Below are 21,699 nucleotides of genomic sequence, written 5' to 3'. Positions count from 1 at the left end.
AATCTCCTACAAAATAATTAGCGTGTCCCCCCAGCCTCCGCCATCCGATGCTGCTGAGCATCTAATTATTGAGGTTACTTTGCATCACTCTAAGCTTCTGCTTGGTGTTTTTTATAGCCCTTCCCTTTCCATAAATTACTTTCACTCCTTTCAAACTATCCTCGATCATTATGTTCCCATCTATGAAAACTCCCTGATAATGGGTGATTTTAATACCTGTATCATCAAAAATGATTCCCGAGCCAAGACTCTCCTTTCTACAGTCGAGTCAGCGAACCTACACCTTCTTCCCTTAAATCCTACCCATAATTTACCTAACTGCTCTCCCTCTCTCCTTGACCTTATTATTGTTTCCTCCCCTAACCTCGTCCTTAAGCACGGTCAATTTGCTGCCGATGCTTTTTCCCATCACGACCTTATCTATATTTCCTACAACATCCGTCATCCTAAACTGAAATCCAAAATTTCCCTGCGACGCAACTTTGCTGGAATGGATGTTGATCAACTATGTCGTGATGCTCAAGACATAGACTGGTCCGTAGTTTATTCTGAACACAATATCGATGCCAAGGTTGAACTCTTCACCTCACATGTTACACAATTGTATGACAAGCATGCTCCATTGAGACCTGTTAAACTCAAACACCTCCCTGCACCTTGGTTAACTGATGAATTAAAGTCACTTTTACATCTTAAGTCTAAAGCTAAAACTAAACTGAAGCTGAACAATACCGACGCGAACAGGGAGAAGTACACAAAGATTCGGAATCGTTGTAATACATGTTGTAGAGATGCACAAAGACGCCACATTCATTCGTCGGTCGAGAACGGCGACCCTGCTAAAGTCTGGAAGTTCTTAAAAACCTTAGGAGTTGGCTCTAAAGATCCTAACACAGATTTTAAAAATTTTAATATTGAACTTCTTAATCAGTATTTTGCTGAATCTACTCTCTTTGATAACATTACTAAAGTTACGACTCTTAATACTCTTTCCTCTATTCCAACTCCTAATTTTCCTCCGTTCTGTCTTAATCAATTTTCTAGTAGTGATGTTAAGAAGAATATTATGTCTTTGTCATCTAATGCCGTCGGGAGTGATTGCATAAGTCGTAGCATGATCCTTCCTATCCTCGATGTAGTTGTTCCTGTCATTACCCATATTCTTAACCATTCCGTTTCCTCTGGTACCTTTCCCACTTCTTGGAAAAAGGCTAAAATTATTCCTCTTCCGAAAAAACGCAACCCTTCCTCTTTTGCCGATTTCCGTCCTATCTCCATTTTACCATTCCTGTCTAAAGTCCTCGAAAAGTTAGTACATCACCAATTAAACACCTTTCTCAATAAAAATAACTTGCTGAATCCTCTCCAGTCCGGTTTTCGTCCAGGTCATGGTACGACTACTGCTCTCACTAAAGTCACTGATGACATTAGACTTGGCATGGACAACAAGCAGCTCACATTGCTTACGTTGCTGGATTTTAGTAACGCTTTCAGCTCTGTTGATTTCGATGTCCTTGTGAGTCTGCTTCGTTCCCTTAACATATCTCCAACTAGTATTGATTGGTTTCATAGTTATTTATATGGACGTCAGCAAAGGATTCACAGTGATGACGTATCCTCGTCATGGTGTGATATTCGAGCTGGAGTTCCTCAAGGTGGCGTTTTGTCTCCACTCCTTTTCGCCATTTTCATCAATTCTATCTCAAAATCCTTAACTTCTCTCTACCACATGTATGCCGACGACGTTCAAATCTATACCCAGTCAACCCTAGCTGAGTTGCCGAATGCCATCCAAACAATGAATAATGATCTGAGTTCAGTCCTTCAGTGGAGTAACCAATTCGGTTTGAAAGTTAATCCATCAAAAACGCAGGTCATCATTGTTGGTAGCCCATCGGTAATCGCGAAGGTTGACTGTGCTTCGCTTCCTCCGGTCAGTTTATGCGGTACTCTAATACCCTACAGTAAACAAGTCAAAGATCTTGGCATATACATCGATCAAACACTATCCTGGGATGTTCAATTGAATAATGTAAGTAGGAAATTGTTTGCTTCCGCAGGTGCTTTGCGGCGTCTACGGAATCTTCTGCCCATTCCAACAAAGTTAGAGCTTGCTCATTCCCTTCTTCTATCCCACCTCGACTACGCCGATGTCACCTACCTTGACCTTTCTGAAGCCCAGTTGGATAGGCTTGAGAGACTCCAAAACTTCTGCATCCGATTTATATTTGGGTTAAGAAAATATGATCACGTTTCTGAGTACCGAAAGAAGCTGCAATGGCTCCCTATCCGACTGCGGCGTAACTCCCATGTCCTTCATCTCCTGTACTGTGTGTTGTTTGATCCAAAAGCTCCAAGCTATCTTCGAGAGAAATTCAAATATGTAAATTCATTGCGCTCCTCCACTAATCTCTTGCTTTTTATGCCGGCCCATAATACTAAGTTCTTCCACAACTCATTTGCTGTTCGTGCAGTTCAATTGTGGAATTCTCTTCCCATAAATGTCAGACGAGCCCAAAACTTAAATTCTTTTAAAATTTTAGTAAAACATCATTTCATGTCTCTTTCTTAGTTCTAATTTAGCTGTCTCGTTAGTTATATAATTTTGTTACTTAAACTAGATGTGTCCAGCTTATATTTATACCTATATGTACGTATAATTATGACATATACAGTATACCTATATTATAAATATATTTAGACTGGGGTAGAAGCCTTTGAAAATAATGAAAAGATAAAAAAAATCGCAGTCGGATGAAACCCATTAGAAAAGGAGGGGAATATGATAAAAATGTAAGGAAAAATAAATTACGGTCAATCCGAGTTCGGGAAGCGGGAGGGGGGAGCTTTTAAGAGAAAAAAATGGTTTCTCTCGATTTCCGACAAAACTTCAAGTCCTATAGAAAAAAGTTCAATGGCAAAGTTGTAGGTAATTAAAAGTTCTACAACTTTTGTATTCACAATTTTTTCACATAACCTAAAAATTTAGGTGAAAAATTCAAAAAACCAAGTGTTTGGTCTTTTATTTCTATCTACTTCAAAATTTATTTTTTTTCTACGAAATTTGGTGGAAACTTACTTTATTATGTCCCAAATACACTGTAATTCATTTGATTGAAAATATTTATTTTTTCGCCTTATTTTGAATGAATACCAAAAAAACAACCTAATTTTCAATCGAAAAGTCACCCGTCAAAATATCAGCTTTTTTCAAAAACTTGGGGTGCCTTTTATTCAGTGAAATCTCTACTTTCATATGGTGTAAAAAAAAATAAACACCACCATAGTAAATGTTCTCAGGAAATGCATACAAACAGTCTGAAAATTAGCTTTTACTAAATCAGGCACACTTCTCGAACTACCTGAAATGTTTTTATCGACATCATTTTGCTTTTGAATATACTGTAAAATATTAAACTTAGAACAGATAATTATTTTTCTTTTGAAATATTACCGAAAATCCGATACAAGAGAAGATATAGAGTTCAAGAAGTGTGCCTGATTTAGTAAAAGCTCATTATCACACTGTTTGTATGCATTTCCTGAGAACATTTACTATGGTGGTGTTTATTTTTTTTTACACCATATGAAAGCAGAGATTTCAATGAATAAAAGGCACCCCAAGTTTTTGAAAAAAGCTGATATTTTGACGGGTGACTTTTCGATTGAAAATTAGGTTGTTTTTTTGGTATTAATTCAAAATAAGGCGAAAAAATAAATATTTTCAATCAAATAAATTACAGTGTATTTGGGACATAATAAAGTAAGTTTCCACCAAATTTCGTAGAAAAAAAATAAATTTTGAAGTAGATAGAAATAAAAGACCAAAAACTTGGTTTTTTGAATTTTTCACCTAAATTTTTAGGTTATGTGAAAAAATTGTGAATACAAAAGTTGTAGAACTTTTAATTACCTACAACTTTGCCATTGAACTTTTTTCTATAGGACTTGTAGTTTTGTCGGAAATCGAGAGAAACCATTTTTTTCTCTTAAAAGCTCCCCCCTCCCGCTTCCCGAACTTGGATAGACCGTAATTTATTTTTCCTTACATTTTTATCATATTCCCCTCCTTTTCTAATGGGTTTCATCCGACTGCGATTTTTTTTTGTTTCAAAAATTATCTACTCTAGTCTAATTAACCTATGTAATTATTTTATTTGATGTACTTTATCATGATATTTATTTATTTTTTATGTATTTTTTATTATATATATTTATAATATATATTATATATATTGTTTATATTTATATATATATATTTTATTTTTATTTATATATGTTTAGATAGTGTATTTAAATATAACGTATTATGTGTCTTAATAGAATATTTTATTTAGTTTTCCTTTTTCGCATTGCCTTGTTTTTGCTCACCCACTTTTTGCTTTTGTGTTTTTCCTATATTTTAAGGGTTGCCTGGCAGAGATCGCTGCCTAGCGATAAGGCCGCCTTTTGCTTGCTTTATATTATGTGTTGTGTGCTTTTGCATTTGTATTTATTTATAAGCAATAAAGAATTTTCATTTCATTTCATTTCATTTCATTGGATACAAAATAATTGTGACGTAGCGTAGGTATCGCTAACATCGCAACAAAATCGATTTTTAGTATTTTAAAAGCTCAGGTAATGTAATGAACGTTCATTTCTACTTTGATGTTTTTTATACAATGAATGGTAGAATAAGAATCCGTAGGAAGTCACCAAAAGTAAAATTAATTATGAAATAACGAGCAGAATTGTTTTGAAAGTCGTTGTATGACATTAAGCTCGTATATAATAACTTGTTAATTAACACAAAGTTTTATTTATTATGAAACACAACTCGTCATATTCAGTTAGAAGAGAAACGAAAGTGATATAAAAAATAATAAATACACATAAAACAAACCGGTGGCGTAAGCAACAAAAACAATACTTCTCTTAGGATTATTGACATGCATTCACATGGTTTCCTTTAGAAAATATCGATTAGGAATAATAACTAAGGAATAATAACAGAGAGGAGCATACGATTGCTATTTCGATTTTAATAATTTATATTAAACTTTAAAAAATAACAGAATAATCTTTCTGTCACAGACGAAAGATTTTTTGTCACAGTCGAAAGAACAGACCAAACGTAACTCAGGAATGGTCAATGGTATGTATTCAATATTAAATTCCATACCATAGGAACGCCATTACCAACGGTAATAATGTTATAAGTATCATTGAGTAGTATATAGGTATTTTCGGCACAATCAATAATTCTAAATGTCATCGAGTGTTTGTGATGAAGGTGCCATGTGCACTTGACTTACGTAACTGTATTTACTCATGCTACGCCATTTTAATTACCAAAGTAAACTCGTCTTAATAACATTGTTGTTTATTTGTGAAAATAAAGATTAATTAATTATTTTGATTATTCTGTGGCTTCCTTTTTATCCCACTAAAAATAGCTATCGAAAGGAAAAATATTTTTCTAGTTATACAGGGTGTCCCACTGTTGGTATACTAAGCTCAAAGGAGGTTATAGTTTTGCATACGCTGAGTATGTAAAAAATACTTAAAAAAATCCAGACGCATTTTTTTTTCAAATAGATGAATTCTTAAAACTCTATGTGTACACCCATAACAAGCAACCCGCCCATTTTTGCCACTAGCACGTGAGCTATCGTTTAAGATTATGTTTTCATAGACAAAATGCTCACATTAGAGAAGCGGTATATGACGGCTGCGCGAAGCTAGAGAAGAAAACATGGATTTTCAGGAAAAAATTATCAAAAAAAATTTAACGTAATTTTGTTGTTTATGTATTTTTTACGTGATCAGTGTATGCAAAACTACAAGTTCCTTCGCGCTTAGTATACCAATAGCGGGACACCCTGTATAGGTTTACACAAAGCAATATTTTCCTTAAGAACTTTCAAGTGAAAATTGCTTGTTTGAAGTTCAAATCTATAAGTAAGATATTATTTATTATTCACATAAATTATCAATTTAAAATTCACTGAAGAAATACATATCTAGGTGTTAAGCTGCTTTTTTCCATACTCTGATGAGTTTATAAGTAGATATTAAGTATAGATGAATATTTATAATAACTCTTTCATCGGAAAATGATCGTGCAAAACAAAAATAAATTCAGAGGTCTGGAGAATCTGGATGAATACATACTAATTTAGCTTATTGTTATAATTTAAACTGCTGCTGTTAAACAATTTCGTCATTTTGTAATTTTATACACAAAGCTTTAGGTAATGTGTCACCCTTTTTAAAGGGTCAAACAAGGTACGTAGAGACAGTTGGAGGTCAAACAATCGCACGAAACAAATTTTTATTAGATAGGGTCTGTTACTGTTGAATTTTAATCAAATCTGTTTCTATGTTTGTAAAGGCGTTATACCTTATTTTTTCTTTTTGTCAAATTAAGTACTTATTTCTTAGAAGAAAATAATATTGTTTTCTGTGAAATCTTGGATACAAAACTCAAATTAGATGTTCGAAATATATTCTCTCTAAACCCAAATCAATTCAGAAATTACCTGACCAATAATAAAGTGACACCACCATAGTCTTGACACTAAAAAGCGTGTGTATCAGAGGTCCTGGCATCCATCGAACAATACACCAAAATACAATACATAATATTTCTTTAGCTAATAGCTAGACCATAAAAAAAGAATCGATTAGCGAAACAGTCTGACATAAATGTGTCTGCTCAATAGTCGATACCACACAAGGGAGACGGGTTTTTATGTCTACCTCAGATCTAAAATGGCTATTTATTTCAAGTTGTATATCAATATCAGACTATCAGTGAAGATCTTATGAAATTAATCTGCGTCATAATCATGGACTAATGTACTAACTTGATACATCACTATTATAAAATTACTAACTCACTTACGTATTAACTCAGTAACGTGCTAACTCACTTACGTAGTAACTCACTAACTTACTAACTACACGTGGACACTAGTTGATGAAACGATTAGATTCCTCCATACACGTGTATGTTCCACGTGACGTACGTATCTGACAGCTGCATTTATTTTTAATTGACCGTACAAATAGCTCTGGGTGGGGTAAACTATCTCTAGTTTATTTTATCGTGTTTATCAACGCTACTCTCATTTTATTTTCTCTTTTAAAGACAAGTTCAAAGGCGGGTTAAATAAAAAGTATTTATTCGGTATAATCGTTCAAGGTTATCTTTAAACACGACTGTTTCGTGTTTTATTTTATCTGAAAAAGGGTCGGTTTCATTGGGGCGTAAGCGGTTGTTTTACGGATAAGCAAGCTTTTTGAACAATGTGATGGCCAAATTGTATATCGTTTCAAATACAGAAAATTACAATTGTTCTTTCTTTTCGACTATGAAATAAGGATGAAAATACAATATCATAACAAATCCGTAGTTATAGTAATGTACCAGTAAATATTCGATTTCAAATTTAAATATAATGAATAAAAAACGAAAGCTTTTGTTCTTTTAGGGTTGATTAAAGGTTGCTTGTATATTGGATACAATAAAGACATTACAATGTCATATTTTATTTGTGAGGCCTTTGTAATTTATCTAAGGTGCTCTACATTTCTATTTTCAACCAAAAATTCGAGCTTTTAATTCAATTAAAACATATCATACATCTACACTGAATTGGATATTGAACATCGGTGTAGTATTCGATGAAACATACTATTTTTAACAGTGACCAAAAGCCGCTGCCGCCGAAATGGGTCACTGAAAGAATTATCAGTGCATCGCCGACCTATAAAGCAGCGGACTTATCGATTTTATTGTGTTTCTTGGCTTCTCTACAGATAGAATTGTCTCTTTATAGACCTAACTGTAAAACTATTTGTTGAGGTTGATGTAGTAAAATGCTGTAAGCTCTTATGCTGAAAATATAGAGACTAAACAGCAGTCGCAATAATGCTTTTCGTGCAATATATTGCTTGTTGTATTAATTTAATACAACCGTATTAATTATTTATTTGAAAAAAAAGTAAAATATCAAGGATAACACTAGAATATTCCATCTCATTTCCACCAATCGTTGTCCCGTTTCTTCTTTGCGAAACTTTCCAGACTTGTACCTACTACCTACTTACAAACCTTCACGCTACATTACGCAAACCCAGGGGTCAAAGGTTAATCCCACACCGATCATAATCAACATAACCATCCTAACTAAACAGGGAATAACAATTACCACGTGACAATCACGTGTAGAATGTTATACCAAGTAACGTGCTTCCCTTGCTACTTTCTCACTGACATTCAAGTAATTCTGACATTTACGTAAACATGGCCGACCTACACTACAAGTATTTATATTTCGCTCGACGTTTATGGAGTTCTTTATTTATTACGTTCCCGGGAATTGCCATAAATTGAGGATTACTGTTTAGGGCGACACTACAGTCTCAAAGGATCTTTTGCAATGCGATTCTATTTATGAAGCTTAACGGTTTTAGTATTTGCGTTACTTAAAATTCGGTTGGATAAAGTTGAATATTTTAACCTACTAAATCAATGTTTTGCTGTCATATTACTTATTATTCGAAAAATACGGTTCAAAAACAACAAAAAACATTATGAATGTAATATGATATCAGACAAATCGACTTATTGTAAATCAATTGATTATTTTGTTAACAGTCACGCATCTCCTCATGTATGTTTAAGGTTTTGTTCGTATAATATATTATGTAATCGATTGTTTACTTACTTATAAGGCTTCACTTACAAATCGGTTTTAATTATATTGTATTACAGTTAGTTTTGCTAATTATTTACCTAAGGTTAAAGGTGAGCTTATGTCAGCCTGTGTAAGTCACGTTGTTAGAGTTTAGAAAGGGAATTATTTCATTTCGGTCCAGAGTAATTAAACCACAGATTAAACTAAGCGAATGCTTAGAGAACATTTTAATTCAATTTTGTTATTTACTAAAGGAATAATGTTATCTTGTTCATTATTTTATTAATTAATGTTGTCTCTACTTCTATATACATATATAAAACTCAAAGGTGACTGATATATTGATCTATCAACGCACAGCCCAGACCACTGGACGTATCGGGCTGAAATTTGGCATGCAGGTAGATGTTAGGACGTAGGCATCCGCTAAGAAAGGATTTCCCGAAATTCTTGTGGGAACGGGGGAAAATGGGGATGCACGTACAAAGTCGTGGGCGGAAGCTAGTATATTATAAATACGAAAGTAAAGTAACTTTGTCTGGTTGTCGCTCTGTCTGTCTGTCTCTTGTTCAGGCCTAAACCTCGTAATGGATTATTTCGATGATACTTTACAGTGATGTAGCTTAATATGTAGAATATGTATTATAATTATGATAAAGAAAAACTTCATTTACCCGCGAGTTTTCGTGTGTGAAACCGAGCGACGCAACTAGTTTCAGATAATTGAACAAGCAACTGTTGAATAAAATTCAGATAAAACTTTATCATTTAAATATGATTTAAATATTAAACAGAGATGCCACTTGCGAATATAGTCCATTAAATTTTTAATGAACCTTTCTGCAATTGTGAAATGAATTTCATTTTCACAGTGAAATAGAACAAGTAAAATAAAATTATTAGATACATAAATACCTTCTTATGCCTATCTAATAATAATATAAAATGACAAAGGCATTTGATGTGGTTAATCATGACATATTATTGAATAAGTGCGAACAATATGGAATCAGAGGCATTGCCTATGACTTAATCAAGAGTTACTTATCCGAAAGAAAACAGTGTGTAGAAATCTCAAATTTAAATCATAAATATGAAATGACGCCGTATAAATCATCTTATGAGTATAACACGTGTGGTGTACCACAAGGAAGCATGTTGGGACCTTTGCTATTTCTAATTTATATAAATGATTTACCAAACGTGACGAATTATAATTATGTTCTGGAATCTTGTATTTTTGCTAAGAAACATAAGGATTTGTTTAGATCTGCAAAAGAGGGATATCAACTTGGCAATAGAGACCCTACAAGGCTGCTGATGCCTAAATGCCGTACGGCCTTATACCATAAAAATGCATCTGTTATGTGTATAAATATATTCAATGAAATTCCCAAATCTTTGAGGGAATTGCCATTTAATATTTTTAAAAAGCGTTTAAAAGCCTGGCTAATTGAAAAATGTTATTATGACTTAAAAGAATTTTTTCAAAAATCAAAATATGACATAATATTATAATATTGTAATTACTTATTTATATAAATTAAATTGTATTTGTAGAAATGGACATTTAATAGTAAAAAGCGTAAGAATTGACATATATATTATATAATTGTAAGTGAAAAAGGGTACATAATAGTTGACATATATAATTATTATAAAAATAATATTTATGTATAATTGACATTCTCTTGTTAATTTTTGCATGCCAATCAATTGGCGATTTGTGCTGAACAATGAATTATGCAACATCTGTAAATCTACCACATTTCTTGCAAAATAAATCATTTCATTTCATTGAATGGATAATATTATGTACACAGGTAAATATTTCTTGTCTGTCTTACTATTGTAGCGCATTTACTAAAAATACTAAAAAAGCATTAAAATTGCTGAATATTATTCAAATAAGTTACAATTTTAACAAAAACACCATGATATTTATAGACTCAATTCTGCGTATGAATAACACCCAATTATTGTTATAGCAAATGAATGCAGTGCTGGCCAAATGTGAGAAATAAATTAACGCGAAAAGCTAGTTATAAATTGTAGAATACAATGGAAGCGCTCCAATGGCGACCCGTTGGAGCCCTATTTATTATCAAAGACTGGAATATTTAGGTTATGAATTCAATTTCATCTCTATTTCGCCGCTGGCTTTGTTTCTACTTACTTTGTCTCTATAAATGGAAAGATTTGAGCCTTATTGTTGCAAGGCTTCTGCCCTTTAGATAGCATGGATAATATAACAAACAGCGGTTATTATTTGACTAGGTATCATATGAAATATAAATATAATTAAAGATTTATGAGTTGTTACAAATCTTTCTTTTTTATATACCTAATTTCAAAATCGTATTATGTTAGAGCAAAGGTAATGTAGGCTGGAAGTTATAGAATTAGGTTAGTAATTTAATTGAGTACTTACAAAGATTTCTAGAGATCTACGTACCTAATACTTATTATAAGAACTTACAACATTGCTTAGAAAAACTAAGTAGGACCTTAATTAAAAAACTCTATAGGGGAAAATTGTAAATATTGTAATTATACTGATTGGTTTTCATTCACCTTTAAGATATTTCACGACCTTTACATAAATGCACGAAACCTTAGTACCAGGGTGGCATCAAACGAAAGGACACATAAAAATATTCGACATTGGCTGGCTTATTGAAACTCGTCATACGTACCGTGGCACCGCGAATTCTGTAACGAAGGTAATATACCCGTATTGGCTGCTTTATGTACATTTTGTGTCGAGACCTTCTCCGGGCAAATGTAGGTCGGCTGTATTTACTAGAAGTTTCGGGTGAGCCGGCGAATTTGCGCTTTATGAACCTTGATATCATTGATATGTCAACGCAAACAACAAAAAGCTTTTGTTTATAAAGGAACTTATGAACCATGAATTTCATTATTTTCTTTAGTTATGTCGTGTATTTATTTTTTTGATAAAATATCATGTTATGTTTACCTAAACATATCGTTTGCTTTTCATTAATGTAAAGGTTTCATTACTTACGCTTTCATTATGGTCGATTTCTGATTTATGTATAAGTCATCAGTTTTATATTCTCAAATTATAATATAAAACGCGGGTCCCGAAGCTCTCTGAAAAAGCTACCTACAGACTGGCAATCGTTTACATTAATTTTTGTTATAATAATGATTTCATAATATAAAATTTTCCATGCTCCACTTTGGCATGTAATATTGATTAAATTAGATGTGTAGGTAGTAAGGAACCTACGTCTTGGAATTTGAAATACAGGTGCTAAATATGAAGTGGGTGGTTTCCAGGCTAGTGAGCCTCTGCCCTCTCATATTGTGAATTATTTTAAGAACACAATATGTAGGTATCTAAGTGTTATTTATACCAATATGTGTTAGCTATGTAGAACATACATAAAGAATATGAACGTCATTAATACTATATAAAGTTCGTTTCTGGCGTTTAATACTTGAATGAAAGTAGTAATTTCGAAAGACATCACAAGAAGTGACACACTCCATTGAATATGATTTGTTATGGTTATGGAAAACTAATAGAAAATATTATAAGCAAATGTAGGACAAACGGCAACTATAGGTAAAGCAGCAGTGCAACAGTGAAATACAAGTGTCTTTTGTTTCTTTTCAAGCGAAAAATGCATAAGCGTGGACCAATTTTCAGAACTGTAAAATCTTACGTTTTGTTCACTCAAGTGAACAATATGCTACGTAGCTATTTCTAAATTTATGCGTCTCTACAGACTACTCTACAAAATACCATTTCCTGATAAAAGATCGTTGTAGGTTATAAATAAGCACGTATTAAATTCATATCATGAATAAAGAAGAATATCACAGAGCCAGCACCTACAAACTAGCTACAAATATTTCGTAATTATCCAAAAACGGCTAAAAAATACATTTCAGTTTAAATTATTCGCCGACGTTCGGATTTTGCTGTTCTTTACCAATCTTTCTTATGTATATTTTGTTGCAGCCGGCGAATGGCACAGCGCAACGTTCTGGGTGCTCGTGGTGGGTGCGGCCGCTCTGCTGGCCATCATCCTCGCCGCCGTCGCCTGCTGGGTGGCCCGCAGGCGTCACTCGCTCGCTCATAAGCTTGGTAAGTCACAAGAACACTCCGAAAATAAGGTTTTGTTTTAGTTCGATTTGATGGACGGGGGAACTTTGTAAGCTGTCATTAATTAGTCTTCTTCTTGCTTTTCTCGTGTATTTGGTTGGTTGGTTTTTGAGAAGTACATATTTTGATAGAGAGAAAATCCAACAAATCCAACCTTAAAATGCCTCTATTCTTCAGTAATAAGTAGTAATAAGTACGGTAGTAAACCTCCATTGTTTTATATAACTAATAACATAAATTTTAATTCAAAACCTCCTTATAATTTGGTTTAAACGACGTTATTGGTATTTTTTTTAATAATCGCAGAGTGTTCTAATTGGCTGAACCATTTGCACCGTAAATCTATGCCTATTTACTGTTTCATTTGTGTTATTTATTTAATAGTTATAATTATATTTTCTCTTATTATATACTTCTATGTATTTGTTGTATGTGATATATATTATATACATTGAATATTTATAATTATTCTTTCTTTCTCCCTAACGCCTTATTTTTTTGCTCACCCACCTCCTTTTAACGTCTCTCCTTACATATTACTTACGGTGGCCTGGAAGAGATCGCTACCTAGCGATAAGGCCACCGTTTGTACACTTTGTTTTTCTCTTACCTGTACTTTATGTGTCTCTATTTCCTTTGTGTGTGCAATAAATAATTAAATAAATAAATTAATTAAATAAATATTTATACTAATTTATATTAAATTGAACACAGGCGGCAAACGTGGGCCGGACAAGGCGCTCGTTTTCCAGCCGCCCCGACGCGCCACGGCTGTGCGCTCGCCAGGCTCCGCCACGCACTACTTGCGCAAGTCACCGTCGCCCACCGCGCCCGCGCCAGCGCCGCCGCAGCCGCAGACCCCTGCCAATCCGGTGAGTGAGATTTTGTACCACTAGTTGTCATCATCATTATGTTCCTACTACTACTACTGGGACACGGGGCTCCCGTAACGTTGTATTTACATCAAACGAACATAGAGTTAGAACATTGCATAGAATCTTTTCGAATGCACTAAGAATAACGAAGTAATGCTCTACAGTCAACACGCCTGTTTACACTAAAATAATTTAACATAGTAGGGTTAGAATAAGCATTTGATCATTTGATGTACATGCACCGTAAGGGATAAGGCTGTAATCCGCCACGCTGGCCAAGTGCGGGTTGGCAGATGTCAGATAGCTGTAGTGGTACAAAACTGGAAGCTTCTTTTAGAACCCTCATAGGTGGTGTGGTAGGTACCTACGTCGCAGCCAACTAGATTAAACAACTCTTTCACCAAGAGCTTTATATTTAAATTGCCATTGTGTTCAGAGTTACATTTAAAAAACGAAAAATAGCCAACGATGCGGCTGAATATCATTCAGGGATTTAATTAAGAGTTTCGTTTTGTTGTTGACAATAATTCAAGTACATTAAATAAAATATAAAAGAAAGTAAATTTTATTCCTATTCAATGTCGGTAAAACAGTACACGGTATTTAATAAAATAGATATTAAAGTAACTGCCGCCTGTGAGAACAAGTATTTCATTAAAGTTTGTAAAGCAGTAATGTACATTGTATTATTCTATAGAAGCTGGATTTAACTTTAATTAATTTTGCTGCCGCGATATTAAACTAGATTCTAGACTTCAGTCTTAATATTTGATTGGATAAAACTCATTGTTTTTTTACCAGATGAGGTTTTCTTAAGATTAGATAGTATACTTATAAGATTTAACATTAGAGGATACATTTACAACATTAGCATAAACGAAATTAATTACAATTTATCGCTATTCATGATATAAGACAATCAATAATTCTATCAAAAACTATCACAAGACCTTATGAAAGATTGTTTATACCTATATGCGAAACTGTTAACTAAAGGAAATAAAAATCAAACATTACACAACAAGTTATATAAAGTTCGTTTAGAAGCGCTTTCGAATCTTCAATATGTGTACAGAAAAATAATTCTTAACACAACAAATATACTTATAATATGATACGCTTGAACATTTAACCAAAAGAGATCCCTAACAAAACCTATATCTCCAGCCATCTGGAGGCAACAGCCCTCACTCGCCGACCGCTCCCACCGCGCCCTCCGAGCCCGCACCGCTGAGCAAGGAACTGGCTGATGTCCACGCTACTGAGAAGGTCAAGCCTCTGGAGCCTGAAACCAATGATGGCAAGCTTGGTGATCTGCATTTTAAGCTGCGGTAAGTGAACCTAGCACTTAGGACACAGTAAAAATATAATAGGGAATTTATACTGCGGTTGCGTAGAAGACAAAAACTGGACGATAGTCTGTTTATGCATATGAAATGTGTGTAAATGTAAAAAAAGTTGTGTAATAAAGTATTTTTAAATTATTTTACTTCTTAGTACTTAAAATCATAATTGCATTACAATAACTTGTGGCTTGTGCAGTTGAGGTTAAATTGGAAAAAAAACATGAGTTTAAAATAGATTCAATTCGTCTTTCAATAAAAAAGTTAGTGTATCCTTCTACATTATACATTGACGCAAACTCAAGACTTGTTTTTAAAGTTTCCTTTTAGAAAGTCTTGAAACAATTCGACTTTCCTAATTCAAGAGATTTAAAGTTACGAAAAAGCTTCCAAGTTTTTCCGAGATAACAAGAATAATATCAATGTCTTGTTTATAAAGTAGACAAGAAATAACATCATAATTTGAATAATTATTAAGGTTTTTAAAGGGGAAAAAAATAACAAGAAAATTAACGAGACATCGATGATAGAGCTTATTTTAGTATCATTGAATTGTTTTTCTATTAACTTCTAATTTTACAAAAGTTTTTAATTTGAATTGTGATTTGAACTGTATTAATTTGTTATATTTATATTAAATATATTATAAAATTATAAACGTGATGGATTTTTGAGATTTAAATTTAATGCATTTTCATGCACCCTTATCAATTTATATCTAAACACTAGATTTCCGCCCGCGGCTTCGCCCGCGTTTCCAAAGAAAAACTCGCATAGTTCCCGTTCCTGTGGGATTTCTGCTATAAAACTTATGTGTTAATCCAAGTTACCTTCTACATGTGTGCTAAATTTCATTGTAATCGGTTCAGTAGTATTTGCGTGGAAGAGTAACAAACACACACACACACACACATCCTCACAAACTGTCGCATTTATAATACATATTAGTAGGAAATAGGATTACCACAGAGGATACCGTGAAATTGCAATTAACAAATCAATTCCCTGACGCGGAAAATCGTGGTCAACACGTATCTAAAACCAATTTAATCCATCTATGCGTTATATATAACCAGCAAATCAATACTTGCACACCCCGCGCCGCCCGGGGTGAGGTAAATATATCAACGTCCATTTAGCGTCACATTATACTTATTATCTTCTCTATATATACAGGGTGGAAATTTTCGATGGGCCCTGGAGGGAAAGTACTTGAAATACTGGAGATAGCAAATTGTATGTATATACAATTCTTGTGTCACAATATTAGTAACCACTCCTCCGAAATGGCTGGACCGATTCTCATGAAATTTTGAGTGCCTATTAAGTGGATCTGAGAATTGGCTAACATCTAATTCATACCCCTAAGTGATTAGAGTGACAGAAAAACATTTAACGGGACAGCTAGTAATAAGTATAATAATATTTGCTAATTTAGCATTGATTGATTGAAAATTTGTTCTTGAATAACTTAAGGAGTGGAAGTTCACTGCGTGTTGTTTCGTATACATCTGTTTGCTGTGGGAAAAGGTCAACGAATAGTCGGAAGTTATTGATTCCGGTATTGGAAAGCGCAACAAGGCTTAGCTGTATGAAATAGGATATAGCGTGAGCGTGTGTAACTAGACTTGTAAATTTAAAACATGCCTATTTTTTAATGAAGCAAGACCAGCAAACGTTTCCTAATTCATTATTTTTAAGAGTTTCAAGGTTCCCATCCCGATTTAATTTATATTATCAAGATAATTGCAAGTTGAGGCAAATTCCAAATATTGACTTGGTGCAATTTTTTTGTAAATGTCAATATATTCTTCAATTAAAATGTCTACACTGAATGCTATTTAACAATGCTGTAACAGAACTCAGAAGACAAACTATATCTTGTGTAACTTTCATGTTCTCACGTCGCGTGACGCGAAACAAGTAACCAATCTATGTAGGTGACCAACACCGGATACAGTAAAAGTGCGTGTAAACGAAACCCTGACGCGTCGTAAATAGATAGAGATCATTAATGACCTTCAGGAAGGTCTCGGCCGATAAATTTACGACTCCATTCGGACGTAGTAACTTCGCCATAAACTCTGTCATCCAATAAATGAACCGTTGATTTAATGTTATACAGTAAAAGCTCGTTATTCGCGCTTCCTGCATTCGCGGTTTCACTATTCGCGGATGGAAAAAATGCGACCTAAATCCTGTATTCGCGGCCTAAAATTCTTTATTCGCGGATCGAATCGGTACATCGGTACATACATATATGTATTTACCTAAATAAAAACCATTCGTTAGCCTTAGTAAACGCTTGAGCTACAACTACGAATTTATAATGTCGACTTAAAAAAAATGAAAAACGAGTAAAAAATGACAAGCCATTGCCTAAACCTGAAGATAATACCTAATTAAATGGTAATTAATAAATATGTTTGGTCAAAAACTTAAATTAAACTGGTTTTTTATGTATTTGCTTTTTTATTTCGTCACCTAAGAACGTATTCCCTATAACCCCATACAAATTACCATTCCTTATTCACGGTTTCTCTATTCGCGGCACATTTACGGAACCTATTACCCGCGAATAAGGAACTTTTACTGTATTTAATATCGGTTTACTGCTCACAGAGGTAAATGGTATTCTTGTGATATTAAATTTTTATGATGGTCTGTCTAAATGTCATAAATACATTATAGCTAGGTATATTCAATAAAGAGTTATTTAACATTTAAACTAATACACCTGTTACCTGTAAACAGGATAAGCCTGAAAGGGAGAAAAAATACGTTTATTCACGCTTCGCCTCCTCTATTGAAGTTGGTTAAAAATAACTGACGAGAATTGATTGAAAACGGTTTATTTTGATACGCTAATCCATAATATTGCCACGCAATTTTATTACAATATGAGTCTAGGTCAAATTGTAAACCATCACGCAACCTTACTCATGATATTTTCTTACTAACTTTACTATAATGGGTAAGTATACAAATTGTAGTGACCATGAGTCATACAGCTTTACACAAGGCTGTTAATCCACGACAGAACATACAACATACTGTGATTTAACCTATTTGCCGTCTTATATGGAGCAAGAACAAATCTAGGTTGTCTTGGGTCACATCAATTGTTATCTTGATATTTAATCGTATTTATTTTGATCATAAATTTTTTGTCTATCCTACAGCAATTAAATGTAGAAAAGTATCGATTTATATAGGGATTTTAACAAGTTGTTCCTAGTCTTAAGTACATTTTTGGGTACAACGATGGAGATGAGATCAGTATACATAAACATGATTACTTTGAATTCTAAACATATTTTATCAGATGGTGCATTTACATCAAACGAACATAAAGCTAGAGCAAGAGCAAGCGCATTCTTTCGAGCTCTACGCCTGTTTACACTAAAATATTTTGTCATAGTGGGGTTAGAATGAGCAGTCGCTCGTTTGATGAAAATGCAGCGTAACAAGAAAATGATTGATATGTCAGGTATGAAAACGAGAAGAGTGCGTTGGTGGTGTCTGTGGTGTCCTGCCAGAACCTACCAGGTCGCGAACCCGCTGGTCCCGACCCTTATGTAAAGCTGCAGCTGCTGCCTGATAAACAACATAAGGTCAAAACTAGGTAAGGATCTTAGATTATTAAATTGCCGAAGAACTGGTCACGTTAATGTTATGTAATGATGTTGGTTAACTTTTCATTGAAATTGTTAAAGAATTGAAGAATTAACGATAGTGCGATTGCAAAATAGAAATAGGGTCTAATTTAGCTAGAACATTGATCGTGACGTGATACAAATTATTACTATCTAAAATGTTATATTACGACACTTTTTAACAAGAATACTTTTCAAAGGGTTGTCCGCAAGACCCGTTGCCCAGTGTACGATGAAGACTTCACTTTCTACGGCATCGCGCCGCACCAGCTGACTGGTATCACCCTCCACTTTGTGGTGCTTAGCTTTGACAGGTGAGACTAGATCTAATAAAATAAGGACAGGTTTCACCATTTGCTGATAATGTTCCTATGTCTGTCGGTTGGTCTGTCGTATTCGACAGACAAGTCGAGTATTTTTAACTGATCGATAAACTAAACACCAAAATGCAGAAGCTTTTGTGCTAATGAAGTATATTTTACTTCCATCTTAATTTGTTTACAACAAATATTTATATTAAGTTATTTAATTTAATGTGGAATATGTTTGCAGATACTCCCGTGATGAAATAATCGGTGAAGTGGTGTCCCCGCTGTCGAACCTGCAGCTGCAGAGTGGAGAGGCCATGGCGCTCTGCCGTGAGATTCAACCTCGCAGCTTGAAGGTAGATCAAATGATTTTACTAATATTTTATAAAGTATAGGTTGTACTATATAATATATTCTGTGATAAAGGTACTTAAATTTTAAGTTTACGTTATAAATTGTTTCAATGTGATATGAACCTTTCAAACACAACCAGTTAACCAGCAAAACAATCAATTTTAAAACCAACAAAATTTTATATGTCGAAAATTGATTTTAACACATTTGAATGAAACACGCAACGTTGAAAGAAGTTTCCGTAAGCTTTTGTGTAAAGATAGGGAAAGTCCTTCTTCCGCATGATACACAATCGATAAGTAATCACCAGCCGTGACTGTGCCGGCAGATGCGCAGCGTGGGGCGCGGCGAGGTGCTGGTGTCGCTGTGCTGGCAGCCGGCCGCCGCGCGCCTCACCGTCGTGCTGCTCAAGGCACGCAACCTGCCCAAGATGGACGTCACTGGATTGGCTGATCCGTGAGTAGATTTAACAAGCTTCATTTTTATGGCCTAAGTCTCTACTGAGTCATGCTACTGCCCGACTGTGGGTTCTTCATCGTTGTTATGAAACATCATACCTCTAGATTGATCGTAGTGTACATTTTTTAAATCTTTGTTAGTGACCCCTAGTTAGGAATAACTTGACTAACCAGCATTCAAATCAACTTTAAAATACTACACACATACATTTTACTGCCACCTAACTCAAGATTTAGACCTATCAATAAAACCAACTCGCAAAGCTCAAAATAATTGAGTAAATCAGAAGATGCAATAACTATTACCACATATAAAAAACGATTTTATAAAATTCCACCTTACCACTATATATAAAAAAAAAACATTGCAATATCATTTCAATGCACAGGTACGTAAAGATGTACCTGCTCTACAACGGGCAGCGCATCGCCAAGAAGAAGACGCACGTGAAGAAGCGCACGCTGAACCCGGTGTTCAACGAGTCGTTCGTGTTCGAGGTGCCCGCCGCGCCCAACGCCACGCTCGACCACGTGTCGCTCGAGCTGCTCGTGCTGGACTGGGACAGGGTCACCAAGAATGAGGTATGAGACATTAGCTTATTTTAAGCTATTGCATAGCTTCTATCGCGGGCCTTGAGCGCGGGGACCGAATCGAGAAATTCCGTAACGAAAAAACAACACGCTCCCCACTCCGACGGACACGGAGGTGTGGCTTGAAGGCATAGCATGCAATAGCTATACCGCGGCAGTCCCCGAGTGCCATACGTCTTTTTTTTATTTGTACTTTGAAGTCTAAGCATGTTTTAGATAACGATTTATTCGACCATTAAAACCATGTTGTATGAAACTTTGTCTCTGTGAATTATTTACTCACTCATGTGATTGGAACTATGTTGACAGATTGAAGGGTATTGTTGTTAGACGTTTTATAAGAAGCTGATATGGAGTAGTGGAATGAGAAATTGTTACAATGAACAGTCAAATTAAAGATCTTTTAACGGATTTGACAAGAAAGCATTTAGCTCAAATGAGATAGTGCCGCCCTTTAGATACCATTTTCTAAGCTTCACAAACTTTTAAAAACAAAAGCAACAACACCCACATCCTTCCATTCATTCCCATTAAGATTATTTTAATTCTCATTAACAAAACAACTATTTGTTGATAAAGATAAAGAATATTATATTTTAGATACTAAAAATATGGTTAACATAATGTAATATTTGCTCTTAGGTGATCGGTCGCGTAGAGCTGGGCGCGAGCGGCACGGGCAGCGCGCGGCACCACTGGCGCGAGGTGCAGGCCGCGCCGCGACGGCAGATCGCTGACTGGCACAAACTGAAGGAGTAGATCACTTACCACTAACTATTCTTATGTACGCCAAATAACTACTACCTTTTTGACGTGACAACGTCTTATAATTCGATAGAGCCGGCTGCACGCACGAAAAAACATGACTCATGCGGCGTTACCTCGCTCTGAGGCGTTCCATGTGGCTTGAAGTGCAAGCGAGAGCGCGGAACGAGCGACAAAGAAGCACAACCGGCCGTTGTCACGTTCAACTATCGTTAGTAAACCGACTTTACAGACAATCAATTTTTTTTAAAGTGAGGAAAAATTACTACCTGAGTTATGTAAAAGTATTCTGTGTGAATAGTTGGGCTCTAATCGCTTAAAACACCTTTACGATTTAACACCAAATAATTGATGCAGTAACACAGTTAACAGTTAGAGCAAGAAGGTGATTGAACAATTTACAATAGTATGAAATTGAAATCTATAGCAGCGTAAATCGTTAAAATACTTTCAGCTAACCTAGACCTATTATTAAATTGCGTGCGGAAAGCTATGTTTAAATTAGCTACACGGCATTGAAATCC

The 21,699-nt window shown here is 34.7% G+C and overlaps 1 protein-coding gene across 1 annotated transcript in view; it reads left to right on the top strand.

The window, feature by feature from the left end:
* Syt4 (Synaptotagmin 4) overlaps positions 1-21,404 on the top strand; it is a 29,152-nt gene extending 7,748 nt beyond the window's left edge. The window contains exons 2-10 of the mRNA XM_089707412.1: positions 12,682-12,807; positions 13,540-13,697; positions 14,868-15,031; positions 18,534-18,668; positions 18,900-19,013; positions 19,252-19,363; positions 19,690-19,817; positions 20,209-20,401; positions 21,053-21,404. Coding sequence (XP_089563538.1) covers positions 12,682-12,807; positions 13,540-13,697; positions 14,868-15,031; positions 18,534-18,668; positions 18,900-19,013; positions 19,252-19,363; positions 19,690-19,817; positions 20,209-20,401; positions 21,053-21,169 — 1,247 coding nt within the window. The 3' untranslated portion in view covers positions 21,170-21,404. The remainder of the gene's footprint in view (positions 1-12,681; positions 12,808-13,539; positions 13,698-14,867; positions 15,032-18,533; positions 18,669-18,899; positions 19,014-19,251; positions 19,364-19,689; positions 19,818-20,208; positions 20,402-21,052) is intronic.
* Positions 21,405-21,699: the final 295 nt, after the last annotated feature.

The sequence above is a fragment of the Colias philodice genome, chromosome 19, assembly GCF_061535455.1.
Source record: "Colias philodice isolate Cphi_HAF_F1 chromosome 19, ilColPhil1 Martin Lab GWU primary, whole genome shotgun sequence".
Lineage (NCBI taxonomy): Eukaryota > Metazoa > Arthropoda > Insecta > Lepidoptera > Pieridae > Colias > Colias philodice.
This window is presented reverse-complemented; position numbering and strand designations above follow the sequence as displayed.